General features: G+C 41.2%; 1 protein-coding gene across 1 annotated transcript in view; it reads right to left on the reverse strand.

Annotated features, from left to right (window-relative positions):
• LOC149015717 (AIG2-like (avirulence induced gene) family protein) overlaps window positions 1-13,887 on the reverse strand; it is a 34,110-nt gene that overhangs the window by 11,324 nt on the left and 8,899 nt on the right. The window contains exon 2 of the mRNA XM_089156047.1: window positions 9,806-9,878. Within this exon, the coding sequence (XP_089012173.1) occupies window positions 9,806-9,878 (73 nt within the window). The remainder of the gene's footprint in view (window positions 1-9,805; window positions 9,879-13,887) is intronic.

A 13,887-nucleotide genomic window follows, 5' to 3' on the forward strand; every position in this document is an offset into this window, starting at 1 on the left:
AATCCTTAACCTACGAGTGTAACCTAAATTGACCAAGAAGGTGAAATAATTAAGGAAATAGACTCACAACAAGACTCTTAACTAAATTAATGAAACAAATTCCGTTATCTTATTTTCTACCCATATTTAGGCCCATTAAATTGGCCAATTACAAAGTAAATCCATGGGACCAAAGCCCAATAGATACATGATGTAACCAGAAGTGTATTTCCATCAAAATGTCATAAGTTACTTATCTAGATTGCTATAAGTTACCAGTTATTTGCATCTTTAGATAAGAACTTCTAGGTCTAGAGCTACTAGTTACAGTCACATCACTGATCAACCGTAACCAACATAGAAGCCAGCAATGCCCTAGTTAGATGAACTTAAAGACTACTGAATGTTAACCAAAAAATAAATCATACCAAGTACATAAAATACAACCATGAGTTCTAAATTCAATAGTTGCAGCCAAAATTGTTACAGCAACTTTAGCAAGCCACAACAAGTGCCCTGGTAAATCCCCCCCCCCCGGCTTTTCTTTTACCATCGTTTTATTCTAGGTTCTCCCATCCCCTTCTTATTCCTTCCTTAGTTCCTTATCATCTTCTCCTTCTCTAGGTTTCCCACCTTATTTTTCTATCCCTGTTTTGTGTTTTTTAATTTCTCCATCTTCTTCTCTGTTAATGTTTTAAATCTATAACCTTGAGGAATTCATTGCATGGTTTTGTGAATGAGAGAAATTTGAAACCTTTTTTTTCCCCTTTCATGTATACATTGCCCTTGCTAGCAATTTGATTTTTTAAATGAAATTGTAGCAAACATGGTATTAGAGCAATGAGGTCACGTGTTCGACTCTTGGGAAGTGCTTCTAAAGATTTTTTTTCCTCTCCCTAATATAATATTAGATCTCGCGAGATATCTTATCTTTTCCATTTAACAAGATGAGATAGAGGGTGATGCAAGAAAGTAGTAAAACTCGGCCAAGATCTTGATCAAGTCAAAAACTCAACTTGAGAATTGAGATCACGATTCACCTAAAATCTCAATCCAACTATACCCAACCCAACCGAACTTTTAAAAGAGCTCTAACTCAACTGAATCTCCCCAAGAGACTGACCCCCATAAGTGATTTGCTTGCTGCCACTTCACTTCACCTATTTTTGCCAAACTCTTGGTTAGAGCAGTTGTTGGAGGTGATCGCTAGCATAGTGTGAAATTTTGCCACCAAATTTCGGTAATTTCGACATGGTTGAAATGGAATGGAAACCGAAATTTGAAATAGCAATGTTTCAGCCAAATTCGCTGAAATCTCAAAAAATTCAGTGACAATTTGAAAATTCCAAGGGGTTGTGCAGGGCTTATGGCTATGGATATAGATGTGGTGGACCATATGGTGGTTCATTTGCTGATTCCAGTAGCATGCATGATATGGCTATGGTGATGGATTAGGTGCATCATTTTTGGACTTTATCTTTGGGATATCTATGGCCGTACAACCCATTTCCTAGGATCGGATATCTACTTTATATAGATGATGCTAACTATAGAAGGGCAATGATAGAATACATGGATAACTTTATTGGCCCATGCCATGGCCTGTTTATGTCTAGTATTTAGGGTACTCCTCCATGACTCAAGAGATGGATCTAGCCCAACATAGCAGCTTCTATTAGATTAGACTAGATCTAATTTATTTTGTATATTTATTATTGTGGACTTCTAATATTTTGTATGATGTTCCTTATTAATTCATTCATTGTAATATTTAACTGAGTACTGAGATCTACACTTCTACTTGTATACTGAATTCCACTTGTTCTTGTATTTATTGTTGCATTTTAATGAAAGTTTTAGTCTTCTCCTACATAATATCCATATTTACACATGTGAAATGTATGTCCCAGACTTATTTTTTTGGCCATGTCCCAATCAAGAACACCACTTTGAGTTAGATATTTGACAAAAATAACACTTCCATTGCGTTTATTAGCCTCAACTTAGATTGTACACCTTGCACAAAAAAAAATGGTTGTACACCAAAAACGAAGTTAAAAAGATAAATAAATAAAGCCTAAAACCCATCGAAATTGAGCATCAAAATATGGTACAAACTTGTACCATATTCTGCCAAAATTTTGGGTGTTTTAAACAAAACGAAATGACGTTTCCTACTAAGATCACTAGTAGTCAAGTACTCTTACACCCTCTATACTTCATTCCATCCATTTCCAGGATTAAAGATAAGAAGGCAACCCCTATACAAAATAAATCAAGCAGCAGAAGAATAAAGACCAAGCCCCAACTACATGGAAGAGGAATACCAAGAAGGTGTGCCAAGGATCAAGCCAGCAAAAAATATCAGTTCTTTTTGGCTATCACAAAAGAAGTGGTGGAAAGGGCTGGGGATTGCAGAAGCTAAAGCTGAAGCTAACACCAAGCGTAAGAAGAGTTGGAATGTTGTAGAGCCTTCTAAATGGAGTGTGATTTTAAACAGATAATAGAAGACCCATTTGACCCAGATTGAGTCCTATTAGGAGGGGGTTTTCGGAATTAACATAACAAGGCCAACAAAATTGTAGTCAGGAATTCCACTGTAACTATATCTCCTTCAAGTTTAAGCTTACATGGAGAACTACCTGGTGGGATGAAGGAAATTGGAGTTCTCTTCCAAAGAAAGCTACATAAGAAGAATTCCATGGCTTCAATAGTGGAATTGGAAAGGGCATAGATGCCACACCAAAAAATGTGGGAACATTGTTGGACAGATTTTTTTTTTTTTGTTGGATGAATAAATAAATATATTAAAGAGAAAGGAACAAGTGAACAAGGTCTTTAAGCAGAAGACCGGAAAGAGGAACTAAGACCCCAGGAAACAACAATAAGCCTGTTCCTTGGGGTATCATCAACAGGGGGATGGGGAATAGCTACTAGTCTCGAAGAAACACCAAAATTGATGGCATTCCCAATCCTGTCTATAGAGCGAGATTTGGAAGTCCATCTCCAAAGATTGCGCTCCCACCAAAGGTGGCGGACAAAGGCACAGAACACTAGCTTACCAATCCGATCACATATGGAAGAACCTGAAAAGTTCCTCAAAATCCAAGACCAATCTCGACCAAACCCAAATGAATGCCTCGAAACAGGGCCATATGGAGGTAAGGGTTTTTCCCCAGATGGATCTAAAGAAAGGGAATGAAAAGAATAGGTGCTCAAGGTTTTCCACACTAGACCAGCATAGGATGCGGTTTGGGTTAACAGGGATGTGGCGGCCAGAAAGGAACGATTGGGTGGGGAGGGTAAGGTTAAGAGCTCTCCAAAGGGTAAGGGAGTGGCGGGGAATGTAGCCTTTGAACCAAACCAATGGGGGCCAAGGGGGTTTGGGGCTGTGGGATCTGAGGAGGTTCCAAGCCGAAGAGGTGGTGAAGGATTTGGTGGGGGAGGGGAGCCAGATGGCAAGGTCACAAGAGGAGCTAGATAGGGGGGAGGAGAGATTCCCAAACCTGAGAGAGAATGGGTAGGGCCATAGGGGGGAGGGGGTCCATGAGCCGTAAGAAATGAAGGCCGACAAGGGGGTGGATTTGGGAATGTGAGTATTATAGACAATGCAGGGACCAAAATGGTTATAAAGAATGCCCATCAAATGCCACGGGTCTGGCCAAAAGGATGAGGTGGAGCCAGTAGAGATGGAGATAGAGATGGTGGAGATGGCACGGGGGCGGAGTAATAGGATTTTCCTCCAAACCCAAGAAGGGTTGGCAGACATAGGAACAGTCCAGAAGGAATCCGACCGGAAAAGGGAAGAATAGACCCACCTAACCCAAATAGAGTCATGCTTTGAGGCAATCTTCCAGATAAGCTTGAGAGGGCAGGCCAACTTAACATCAGAGATCCGGCGGATTCCCAAGCCACCCTCGGAGGTAAGGCGGTAGATGGAAGACCAACTGACCAAGTGGATGAAGCGCAAGGCTTCCTACCCTTTCCAAAGGAAGGCACAAAATAAAGATTTCATCGCGTGGATGGTGGATTTAGGAATGGAAAAGATTCCACACCAATATAGATAGGTGGACAAGAGAACAGAACGAATGAGAACAACCCAACCAACAAAAGATAGAAGCTTACCCCTCCAAAGCTGCAATTTCTTACGAATATTGTCAAGCATTGGGAGGTAGTGGTGGCCAGTGAGCCGACCAAGAATGAGGGGGAGACCTAGATAAACCACTGGGAAGGATCCGGGCGAGAAACCCGAGAGCTGGATGAGAGAGGCCCGAAGCAAATCAGGGATACCGGAGAGGAAGATGGTGGACTTGTTAAGATTGACCCGAAGACCAGAGAGGGATTCAAATTGCAAGAGAGCCGACAAGATAGAGGAGATGGAGAGGTGGTCCGCTTTAGAGAAGTTCATAAGATCGTTAGCAAAAGCAAGATGGGACTTGCATTTGGGGATGGGGGAAATGAAGAGCTGGTCGGTTTTGGATTGGAGGATGCGGGAGAGGACTTCCAAGGCAAGAGAGAAGGGGAAGGGGGACAACCTTGGCGGATGCCAACCCGGTAGGGGAAGAAACCCGCTGGAGATCCATTGTTGGACAGATTTAATTAGCACAAATTCCTCAAAATAGGAAAGCCGCTTATTTTTCCACTATTGGAGCCTTTGGCAAATAAGATTTAGCATAGGTGTCCAACAGTGGCTAGTAAGTCCAGTGGGAATTGAAATGAAAGTCAAGGTACTTGATTGGGAGGGACCCAATGGAGATACAAGTCACTAAAGGAGAGTGGTAGAGACTGACTTAGAGACCATCCAAAGTAGGAGTTTGGACTTATGGAGACTAAAGTGGAGGCTAGAGAGGGACTTTGTAATGTGGACCTGATTTAGGGTTAGGGTTTATTGGAAGAATTCCCTAAAATTAAGAGTTTGCCAGAATCTTCCAGCAAATAAATCTAAAAATTATTATGGGATGTTTGTGAATCTCAAAGAATTTATAAGAAGGCCCCAGAGACAAGTGAGGATTGTTGACAAGTCAACCAAAGGATGGTTTGAGATACTCAAAATAAATAGGGAATGGATAATATTGTTAACTAAAGCTGGAGATCCAACTGTAGAGGTTATGGGTTTAACAAAACTAGATGGGATGGAAGGGGATTAAGTTTGAAGATTTAACAAATTCTTTATGGGTTGGATCTTTAAAGAAAACAATAACTGTTCTATCTCTTCCTTGCTCTTACCTTTTCTTTTCTTTTTCTTTCTTTTTTCATTCTTTTTCTTTTCTTTTCTTTTCTTTTATTTTTTTAATTTTTTTTTAATTTATTTGTTTGCCACAAGGAAGATGTGACACAGAGAGAGGGCCAAGAGGGATGGAGAGGGAAGGGGGGTATCGCATGGTATGGTAGGGGTGGGGCTAGGAGTGGTCATAAGGGGCACAGGAAGGGTTTAGGGTGTTGCAGGGGTTGGGAAGGCTGCTGCCAAGTTGCAGCAGCAAGGGGAAGGGAATCCTGGGGCTACACTGAACAGGGGAAGGGCACTGGGGTCGCTGTGACTGAAGAGGAAAGGGAGGGGAGGTCTTGCAATGAGAAGAAGAGAGGAGAGGGGCTGTGCGTACCTGAATTAGAAGAGGGAGACTGCTGTAATTGCTGGATTGATTGCTTGATTGCAGGGAATTAGGAGAGACCTAGACAACCGCAAGGTCGTATCCAAATAGGACCCTGCTGCACCTTCTTGGCTGCAATACTCAATCAATTTTGTTCATCCAGACTTAAGCTTTCCAATGAGGTAGAGGGGGCTATTCATAGACTTTATAAAAAGTCTTCTAATCTAGGTGGGAGTCCTTATTAGATTAGGATCCACTTACAAGATGAATCTCAGCCATTAAATAAGGACTCTAATTGACACCTGCTGAACCCCATTAAACTAAAGACTCTAATTGACATATGCTGGAATTAAAAATAAAAAAAAAAAAAAAAAAAAAAAAAAAAAAAACTAATGACTCACATGCTAAAACTATAACCTAATTAACTAAAGACACATGCTGAATTTAAAGGATTAACTAGTCTAAGGGGGGAATAAGGACAAAATTGCCACCCCCATGGTTCAGCCAGCCTGGGGAGGCTTCTCCCTTTGTGTGGGTTTTGGTCCCAACCTAGGGTTTCAGCCAAGGGAGATTTTTGGTTCACACCACTGGAGGATAGATTTTATTAGCACAAGTCTTCCAATACAGGGAAGCTACTTATTTTTCCACTGTTGGAGCCTTTTGCAAAAAATATTTAGCATAGGTGTGCAACAGTGGCTAGCAAGTCAGTGGGAATAACTATGAGGGGAAAGTCAAGGTACTTGATTGGGAGGGACCCAATAGAGATAGCAGTCAGTAGAAGAGAGCCGTAGACTGACTTAGAGAAATCAAATGGTAGGATGTTGGACTTGAGAAGAGAAATCTGGAGGCTAAAGAGGACTAAAAGAGATGAATGGTGAACATGATAGAAGAGAGAGAGAGAGAGAGGGGGGGAATATTGGCTTTGTAAAAGATCATAAGGTCATCCACAAAACATAGTGGGTGAGGTTGAGGATGACAATTGGTCTTGGCTTGGATGCTTCAGGAGAAGACTTCTAGAGCTAGGGAAAAAAAGAAAAGGGGAGAAAGGACACCCTTGGCAGACGTCCACCTTTTAAGGAGAAAAACCTAGAAAAGAGCCACTGACTAGGACAGAACAAGAGGGGGGAGATGCAGATACAGGATCCAATAAAGGGAGAGGGGAAGGCCCATTTGGGTTAACACATCACAAACAAAATCAAAGTCAAAGGCAATTGAAAGCTTTATGGATATTGATCTTTTAAAAAGGCAGTCGTGGCGCCAAACTTGCAACCAAAACACAGAGACAGATACTGATGTAAACCAGGATCTAGGGCTAGGGGTATTGAGGTAATTTCCCTAGATTTGGGTTTGCCCAGGAAATTCCAGTGAGCAAGAGTGGGAATTCTAGGGTTTCAGAGGGTATTTTCACACTCAAGAGTCTTCAAACAGTGTGAACAGGGTTCTGGTTTTTATCAGAAATCCAGAATTAGGGTTTCTTTAGCAGGTTTGGCATGGGTGGGTTGGGACCTATCTTTTCTGTTTCAACAGTTTCGAACCAGGGTTCAATGGGTCGGAGGGTTTAGGAGGTTTGGATGATCTCAACTAGGGTTTTGATGCTTTTTAAAATTCTGCATAATTCTCCAGGGTAGAAGATGGAGTACAGAATTTTTCGGGGTTAAGGAGATTGGGCTTGGGGAAGGTAACTTTATGGAAACAGTCTAGGGCTTATTGTAACTCTAGGGGAGGTAAAAGGGGCTTGAAAGGGGATGGGGAATCAGGGTATCCTAGTGGGAGTAGGATGCTGCTATCATGAGGAAGAGGGGGAAAGAGAGGGGCCATGAATGCTAAGGGGGGAGGGTTAGGGTTTACTGTAATTGAAGGGGAAGGGGGCATTTGCAATGGAGTGGGGATGGTTTTCTAGGCCTAAACAAGAGGGGAGGGCACTGGGGAGGCTATGGTGGTGATGGGATGGTGCTTGGGTTGCGCAGGAAAGGGGGAAGGGGTGGGGAGGCTGCACACAAGGTGAGGAGGGCTGGGAGTCTTTTACTTGGATGTTGATGAAGCAGGCTGGAATTGTAGAATTGATATTCAGCACTCGATTGCTTGAATGCTGAAAATTTTGAGAACTCTCAATAAACAACCGCAAGTCCCCCTCAAAGGAACCCTGCCAATCACTGAAGCAATTGAACACTCAAAAATCTTTATTCATCAAATCTTAAAATAACATTGCATGAAGAGGCAATTTATTGCCTTTTAAGAAAGGAAAAAAAAAAAGAAGAAGATTCTGATTGAACTTTGGAACTCCCTGATGGATAAGGATCCAATTACATCTTGGACTGGACTCTTAATAATAAAGCAATTCCTAACAACTTTAACTCAAAATAAAATTCTCCAAACAAAACCAAACTCAACTCAAATTGCAAACTTGGTTCGACTGAAATTCTGAAAATTTCTAGAATTAATTCCAGAAAAAAGAGGGGGGAAATGCCCAAAATACCCCTCAAAGGGGTTCAGCCAGCTTGGGGTGGCTTCTTGGAGCCATCCTGGGGGGCCTCACTTGTAGTTTCGGCCTGGTTCTTTGTGTTCACATTGGTTACCTAGTAGAGGAGGATGTTGTCTGCAGTGCTGTAACTAATTTCAAGGCTTATTGGTAAAGCTAACCAGGAAAGGACAACAGACTGGAACCTATTAGACATGTAAAGTAAAAGCTAGGATCATCTTAAAGCCATTCAACCCACAAATCAAAGAATTAAAAATAGGAACAGATAATGGTAACTTAGCGGTTTATGGAGTTAAAAATGATGGAAGGGATAGCAAAATGGATGTTTCAACCAATCAATTCAGTCACCAAGCAGGTTCAAATGGAGGAGTAGCAACCAGCAGCAAGCCTATGTTAGTAGCTTGGGAATGAAGTGACCTCAGGTCCTCAGCTTAAAGTCTCAGCAGCATCAACAACATAAGAATAGTAACAGAAGACTTTCAACAAGGGAAGAAGAGATGGATAGATGGATTTAGCCCTCTCAGGAAGGTTCCTTTAGCCCTAGAAAATTTAGCAGCTGACAGCAAGGTTCCCTGGACCCTAGGTGTTTAACCATCACAGCAAGGCCATAGCTCTTCTTATCACTCACAAGTACAAGAGGATCATCATGCTCAAAACGCAAAATATTCATCGATTCAATAATTTATTTTTGAGGGCTCCAAGCAGCCAATTACGTATACATAGAAAAAGACCCTTGGACAAAATTTGAAACTACTTTGAATTATTTAGTTAAGATTCCCAGCAACCAGAAAAATAGAAACTTCCTACTTCTGAAATTAGAAAGTAGGAAAAATAAAAACTAGTGTAATGACATGTTTAGAAACTTCTAAGAAAATCTTCAGTCTTCATAAAAGATCTTCTAGTGACCTGGTCTTAGGCCCCACGAAATCTCTTTCCAATTTTCTTGTTAACACCCCAAAGGGGCTTTGACAGTGTTTGGTAGCACAGTGTTTTGGCCTCTTTTGAACCTTCCAGAACACCAAGGCTGATTTGACCTAGTACAGTTAGTCCATCTTGGCTTGGTTCTTTTCTGCTCAAGTTCTACATCACAAAATTTTAGCTATGAAATTGTAGAGAGAGAGCACAGGTAGATAGGCCTCAAATCTGAGAGAGAGGAGGCCCCCATGTATTTGAGGAAGAGGCAGAGGAAGATTAATTAATGTGGAGAATTTGGCTGGGATCAAGGAAATAAACCATGGATGGCCTTAGCAAGATCCTCTTTGATAGTGTCCCAACAAGTGGAAAACAAACCCATACTATACCCATCAGTGCCAGGGGCATAATTGTTTTGTAAGAGCTGACAGCCTTAAAGATTCCCTCATTCAAGGGAACAGATTGAAGGGAGTTCCAAGGGGAAGAGGAGACGGATGTGGTGATAAGATTGGGGGAAATCAGGAGGCAGGTGGAAGAAATGCAAATAGTAGATAGATTCATATTTTAATGCCAACAAAATAAGTACCCATCACTCCTAATGAGAAGGGAAATAGAACTGAAGTTATAACAGGCTTAGAGAGCACAATGGAAAAAAAAAAATGCCAGTTGAAGTCTCAAAGCTCCAGCCATTTAATCCGAGACTTTGGATGAGCATATTTGCATATAACATTTCATCATACTTTCTTAATGGAATTTAGTATAGTAAAGATCACCTCCCCAAAAGTGTCTGAAAAGAGAGAAGATCTGAAAAATAATAATAATCATCCGACGGATCTAGTTAACTTACCCTTCCTGTAACTTTTTTATTATCCACAGGTAGAATTGCAGGATAAACACGTCCTTTTATGCTAAACCTGTGGCTGCAAAATAATTGTAAACATTATTATTCAAGTTCAGATAAATATAATAAAACAAGGTTCAATAAAAGAGAACAACTAGAAGTTATATTTTTCTGAAGCTAACCATGCAAAGATCTTCATGTCATTATTAACATGGAAAGCATATGATTGTGATAACCGAACGATCATCTCTTTGGCCTTGGAAGATAACACATAACAGATCAACATAAAACTTAGGATACACCCAACGAAGTTGTAATTGGTGTTAGAAGAGGAGAAAAACATGATGTTCATGTAGTCAAGGAGATGAATGGATCACTGGCTGCGAACACCCATAAACCAAGATACGGTTTGACTAGTCAAAACCAAATGAACCATGGAATTTTTTTACCAGCCAACTCACTTTAGGTGGTTCAGTAGATAAACTCATTTTCCTCCATCTTTTTCTTTTCTGCTTCAGAGATCAAACGACATTCCTGGTTTGTTCTTCTTGCTGCATCTGGATTGAAAGGTAAGATGTATGATAACTATGAAATGCTTTGGTGCATACCACATGGCTGTTTTGTTGTGACTTGTGAGACTACCTTGTGATGCTGTTTTTTGTCTGAAACCCAGCCTGTTAGTTTTGAGTTACTAATTTATTTCCTGGGTTGAGTATTCTCCTCAATGTTGCCCATCTTCTTTCTTCATTGTCACGGGTGTTATCACACTGACAGGGTTAGTTCCCAAGCAGGTGGCTCTACTCTGCCTCCAGCAAAAAACTTGAAAAGTTCCAATGGTACTGGTTCTGTTTATGAGAACCCTAATGACCAGATTTCTTTTGTTATGCTGGATAATACCAACTAGTTGGACTGGTCTCACGTTGTTAAGCTGTCCCTACACAGTAGAGGGAAGCTGGGCTATATCACTAGTTCTGTCAAAGCTCTAAAAATAACTGATCCCACATATACTAAGTGGGAGACTGAAACTTCCACAGTGATGTCCTGGCTCATTTTATCCATGAAACTAGAGATGGGTAGAAGGTTCATGCGTAAAGAGACTGCCAATGAAATATGGGATAGTGCCAGTAAAACATACGACAGTGTGGGTGACTCTAAAAAGATCTGTCAGCTTCTTAAAGAAAGTAATCATTACAAAGTAAGGCAATCAAAGCATCTTTGAGTACTACAATAATGTTATCAGACTTTGGGAAGAGTATGACCATTACAGAGATCTTCCACTTACTAGTTCTCATGCTCTGAGGATGAGGCTAAGGTGTATAGTGTATAGGATGCAATAAAGAATACCAACAGCACAAAAGATAAACCCCATAATCAAGATAAGCAGAAATACATCCCAATAAAATACCAAATATATCAGATTCAAAAGTATGAGAAATAATCTCTACTAATAGCATGTTATTTGTTAGTGTCTGAGACTGGCCATTATCAATTGAACAAGCGAAGTAGATGAAGAAAAACAATGCATATTCTTCTGCAGTAACTATTTCCTATCGTGTTGGCTCTCCATCTCCATGAGCTTCTCCTCTCCCTCTGTTGTTATCTCCTCTTCTGCTAAACCTCTTCTGATGTCCTCCATCTCCTCTCTCTCCCCTCCGCCTTTGCCTACCCTCCTCCAACCATCCACCATCCACCCTGCCCCTGACCTCCCTCTTCTCCCTACATCTCCTTCGATCACTCCACCTGCTAAAGCCTGGAACTTCATTTTTCCTTCCTCTGTCCCTTCTGCCCCTGAGCTCAATCTCGCATTCATCCACCCGGACCACCCCTCCTCTGATAACTCCACTCCCATAGTTTGATGCCCCTCATCAGCAACACAACAAGGAATTCACCGGTTGCTTTTGGCCATTTGTCCTTCCCCCTCCCCTCACCTCGCTGGGGCCGGCTCCCGCCCTTTTTTTTTCTTCCCCCTTTCTTTCTCCCTCTTTTTCTATGGAATTTTTTGGTTAAATTAGTAATTCCCCAGACTTAGAGTTTACCCCGGCAGTTTCCAGCAATAATAGAGGGTTTTATAGGCTTCAAAAACTGCTTCGGTATGCTGGAATTGAAGTTCCAGTTCTGAATTTATATTAGAGTTTAAAATTCAGACTTGAGAAATCAATCCTAGACCAGGTAGGATTAGGGTTAGGTTTCGGCCAAGGTTGGGAAAGAGGCTAGGTTGACTGTGGGTATAGGCAGGACTTGAAACACTTCTGTTTGAAGTCTCAGATGTGCTTCCAAAGGTTTTGTGGTTGAAAACTTGAGTTTTAATAATTCTGTAAATCTCAGAAAAATTCTGCAACTTCTTTGCGAAGAAGATGAAGTGCAAGTTTTTTCTTCTTAAGGCCCAGAATTAAAGCTGTGATGGTAGAACTGAAGTTAGAAGAGGATCCTACAGGTTAGGGAGATTCTATTGAGGGTGGAATGGGGCTGATCTGAGGTAATATGTAGTCCTAATTAGGGTGGGATTGGAAACTGTGGGAAAGAAGAAAGGGGTGCAGAAGGGTTTAAGACTTAGGGGAGGGGCTGGATCTTGCAGAGGACTAAAAGGAAAGGGGCAGGGGCCAGGTGTGATGGGTCTGGGATGGTTTTAGGGCCTTAGATAAGAAAGGGGAGGGGTCTTAGAGCTGTGGAAGGGTAGGGAGGGTAGGGGAGAGGTGTTGAACAAAGGGAAAGGGCTGGGTTTGGGGAGGGGGTGTTGTATTTACTTGGGAAAGGTGCTGAAAGTTGAAGATCTGATGTTTTCTGGACTTGAAGATGAGTTGTTTGAAGGCTGGAACGCTTTGATGAATGCTGCACTTTGCTGATTGTTAAAGAAGAAGAAGAATTTCTAATGAAAACCCTCAACCAAGGCCCACCCAATGAAGGAGACCTGGTACTGACTCAACAATTCAATTAATCATCAAAACTGAAATCAAATTACAAAGAAAGGCTATTTATAGCCTGGGAAAGCAGACACCAACTCAAGCTTAGGATGTCCCTTCTGATAAGGACTCCTTTACAAACTAACTAGGACTCTTGAATTTAAAATACTGACTTAACTAATGAGATAGGAAACCTATCCTAACTCAACTAGACTCTTTTAAACTTAACTTGACTCTATTACCGGAGGGGGAAAAAAAACTTAACTTGACTCACAAGTAACTAATCCAAAACAAAGTCTAGTTTGTTTGGAACTTCCTCAGAACCCCCTCACCCCCGGTCCCATGGTGTAAGCTTGTTTGGTTTAAAGGCCACATCCCTCGCCACTCCCTCACCCTTTGGAGAGCCCTTAAACTTTCTCTTCCTACCCAAGCTTTTCTCATTAGCCGCCACATTCCTGTTAGCCCCAACTGTGCCACTTGCTGAAACTGTTCAGAGGACCTAGACCATCTCTTCTTTGGTTGCCCGCTATCCCGCTCTGTTTGGATCCTAGCCCTTGCCACTATTTGGCCTAGATAGCAACGCCCTTTTGGCTTTGAATGAGAATGGAAATGGATCTTGAGAAACTTTGCAGGTGCCACTATCTGTGACCATGTGGGTAAGCTCGTCTTTGCAGCCACTATCCACCATCTTTGGTGGGAACGTAATCTGAGAAAGATGGACTTCCAAATCCCGATCCCGTGATTTGATTTGGAATGCCATCTATTTTGATGTTTCGACGAGACTTCTCTCTTCCCCACCCCCTATTGCTGATTCTCCAAGAAATAGGCTGATTGTTAGTTCTTGGAGCCTCTCTCCCCCTCTTTAGTCTTCCAATTGACTGTTCTCTCCCCCCCCCCCTCTTTTCCCCACTTGTATATGTTCTCTTGTTCTCTTTCAGTTATTTAATATATTATTCACCCAAAAAAAAAAAAACTAATCCAAAACTGTGGAAAATCTTAAAATCATATCATAATATTTTATTAGTATCTTTAATCTAAGTAGATCACATTGTAATATTCTATTACAGGTATTTTTCTTATTGTATTTTTCTATTCTAGGTAGATTTCTCATTTATTGTAATCTTCTATTCTAGGTAGATTTATCATTTATTGTAATCTTCTTCATTCTAGGTAGATTTCTCATTTATT

The sequence above is a fragment of the Hakea prostrata genome, chromosome 5 (genome assembly GCF_041222555.1).
Source record: "Hakea prostrata isolate BN-2017 chromosome 5, UWA_Hpros_2, whole genome shotgun sequence".
In the NCBI taxonomy this organism is placed as follows: Eukaryota; Viridiplantae; Streptophyta; class Magnoliopsida; order Proteales; family Proteaceae; genus Hakea; species Hakea prostrata.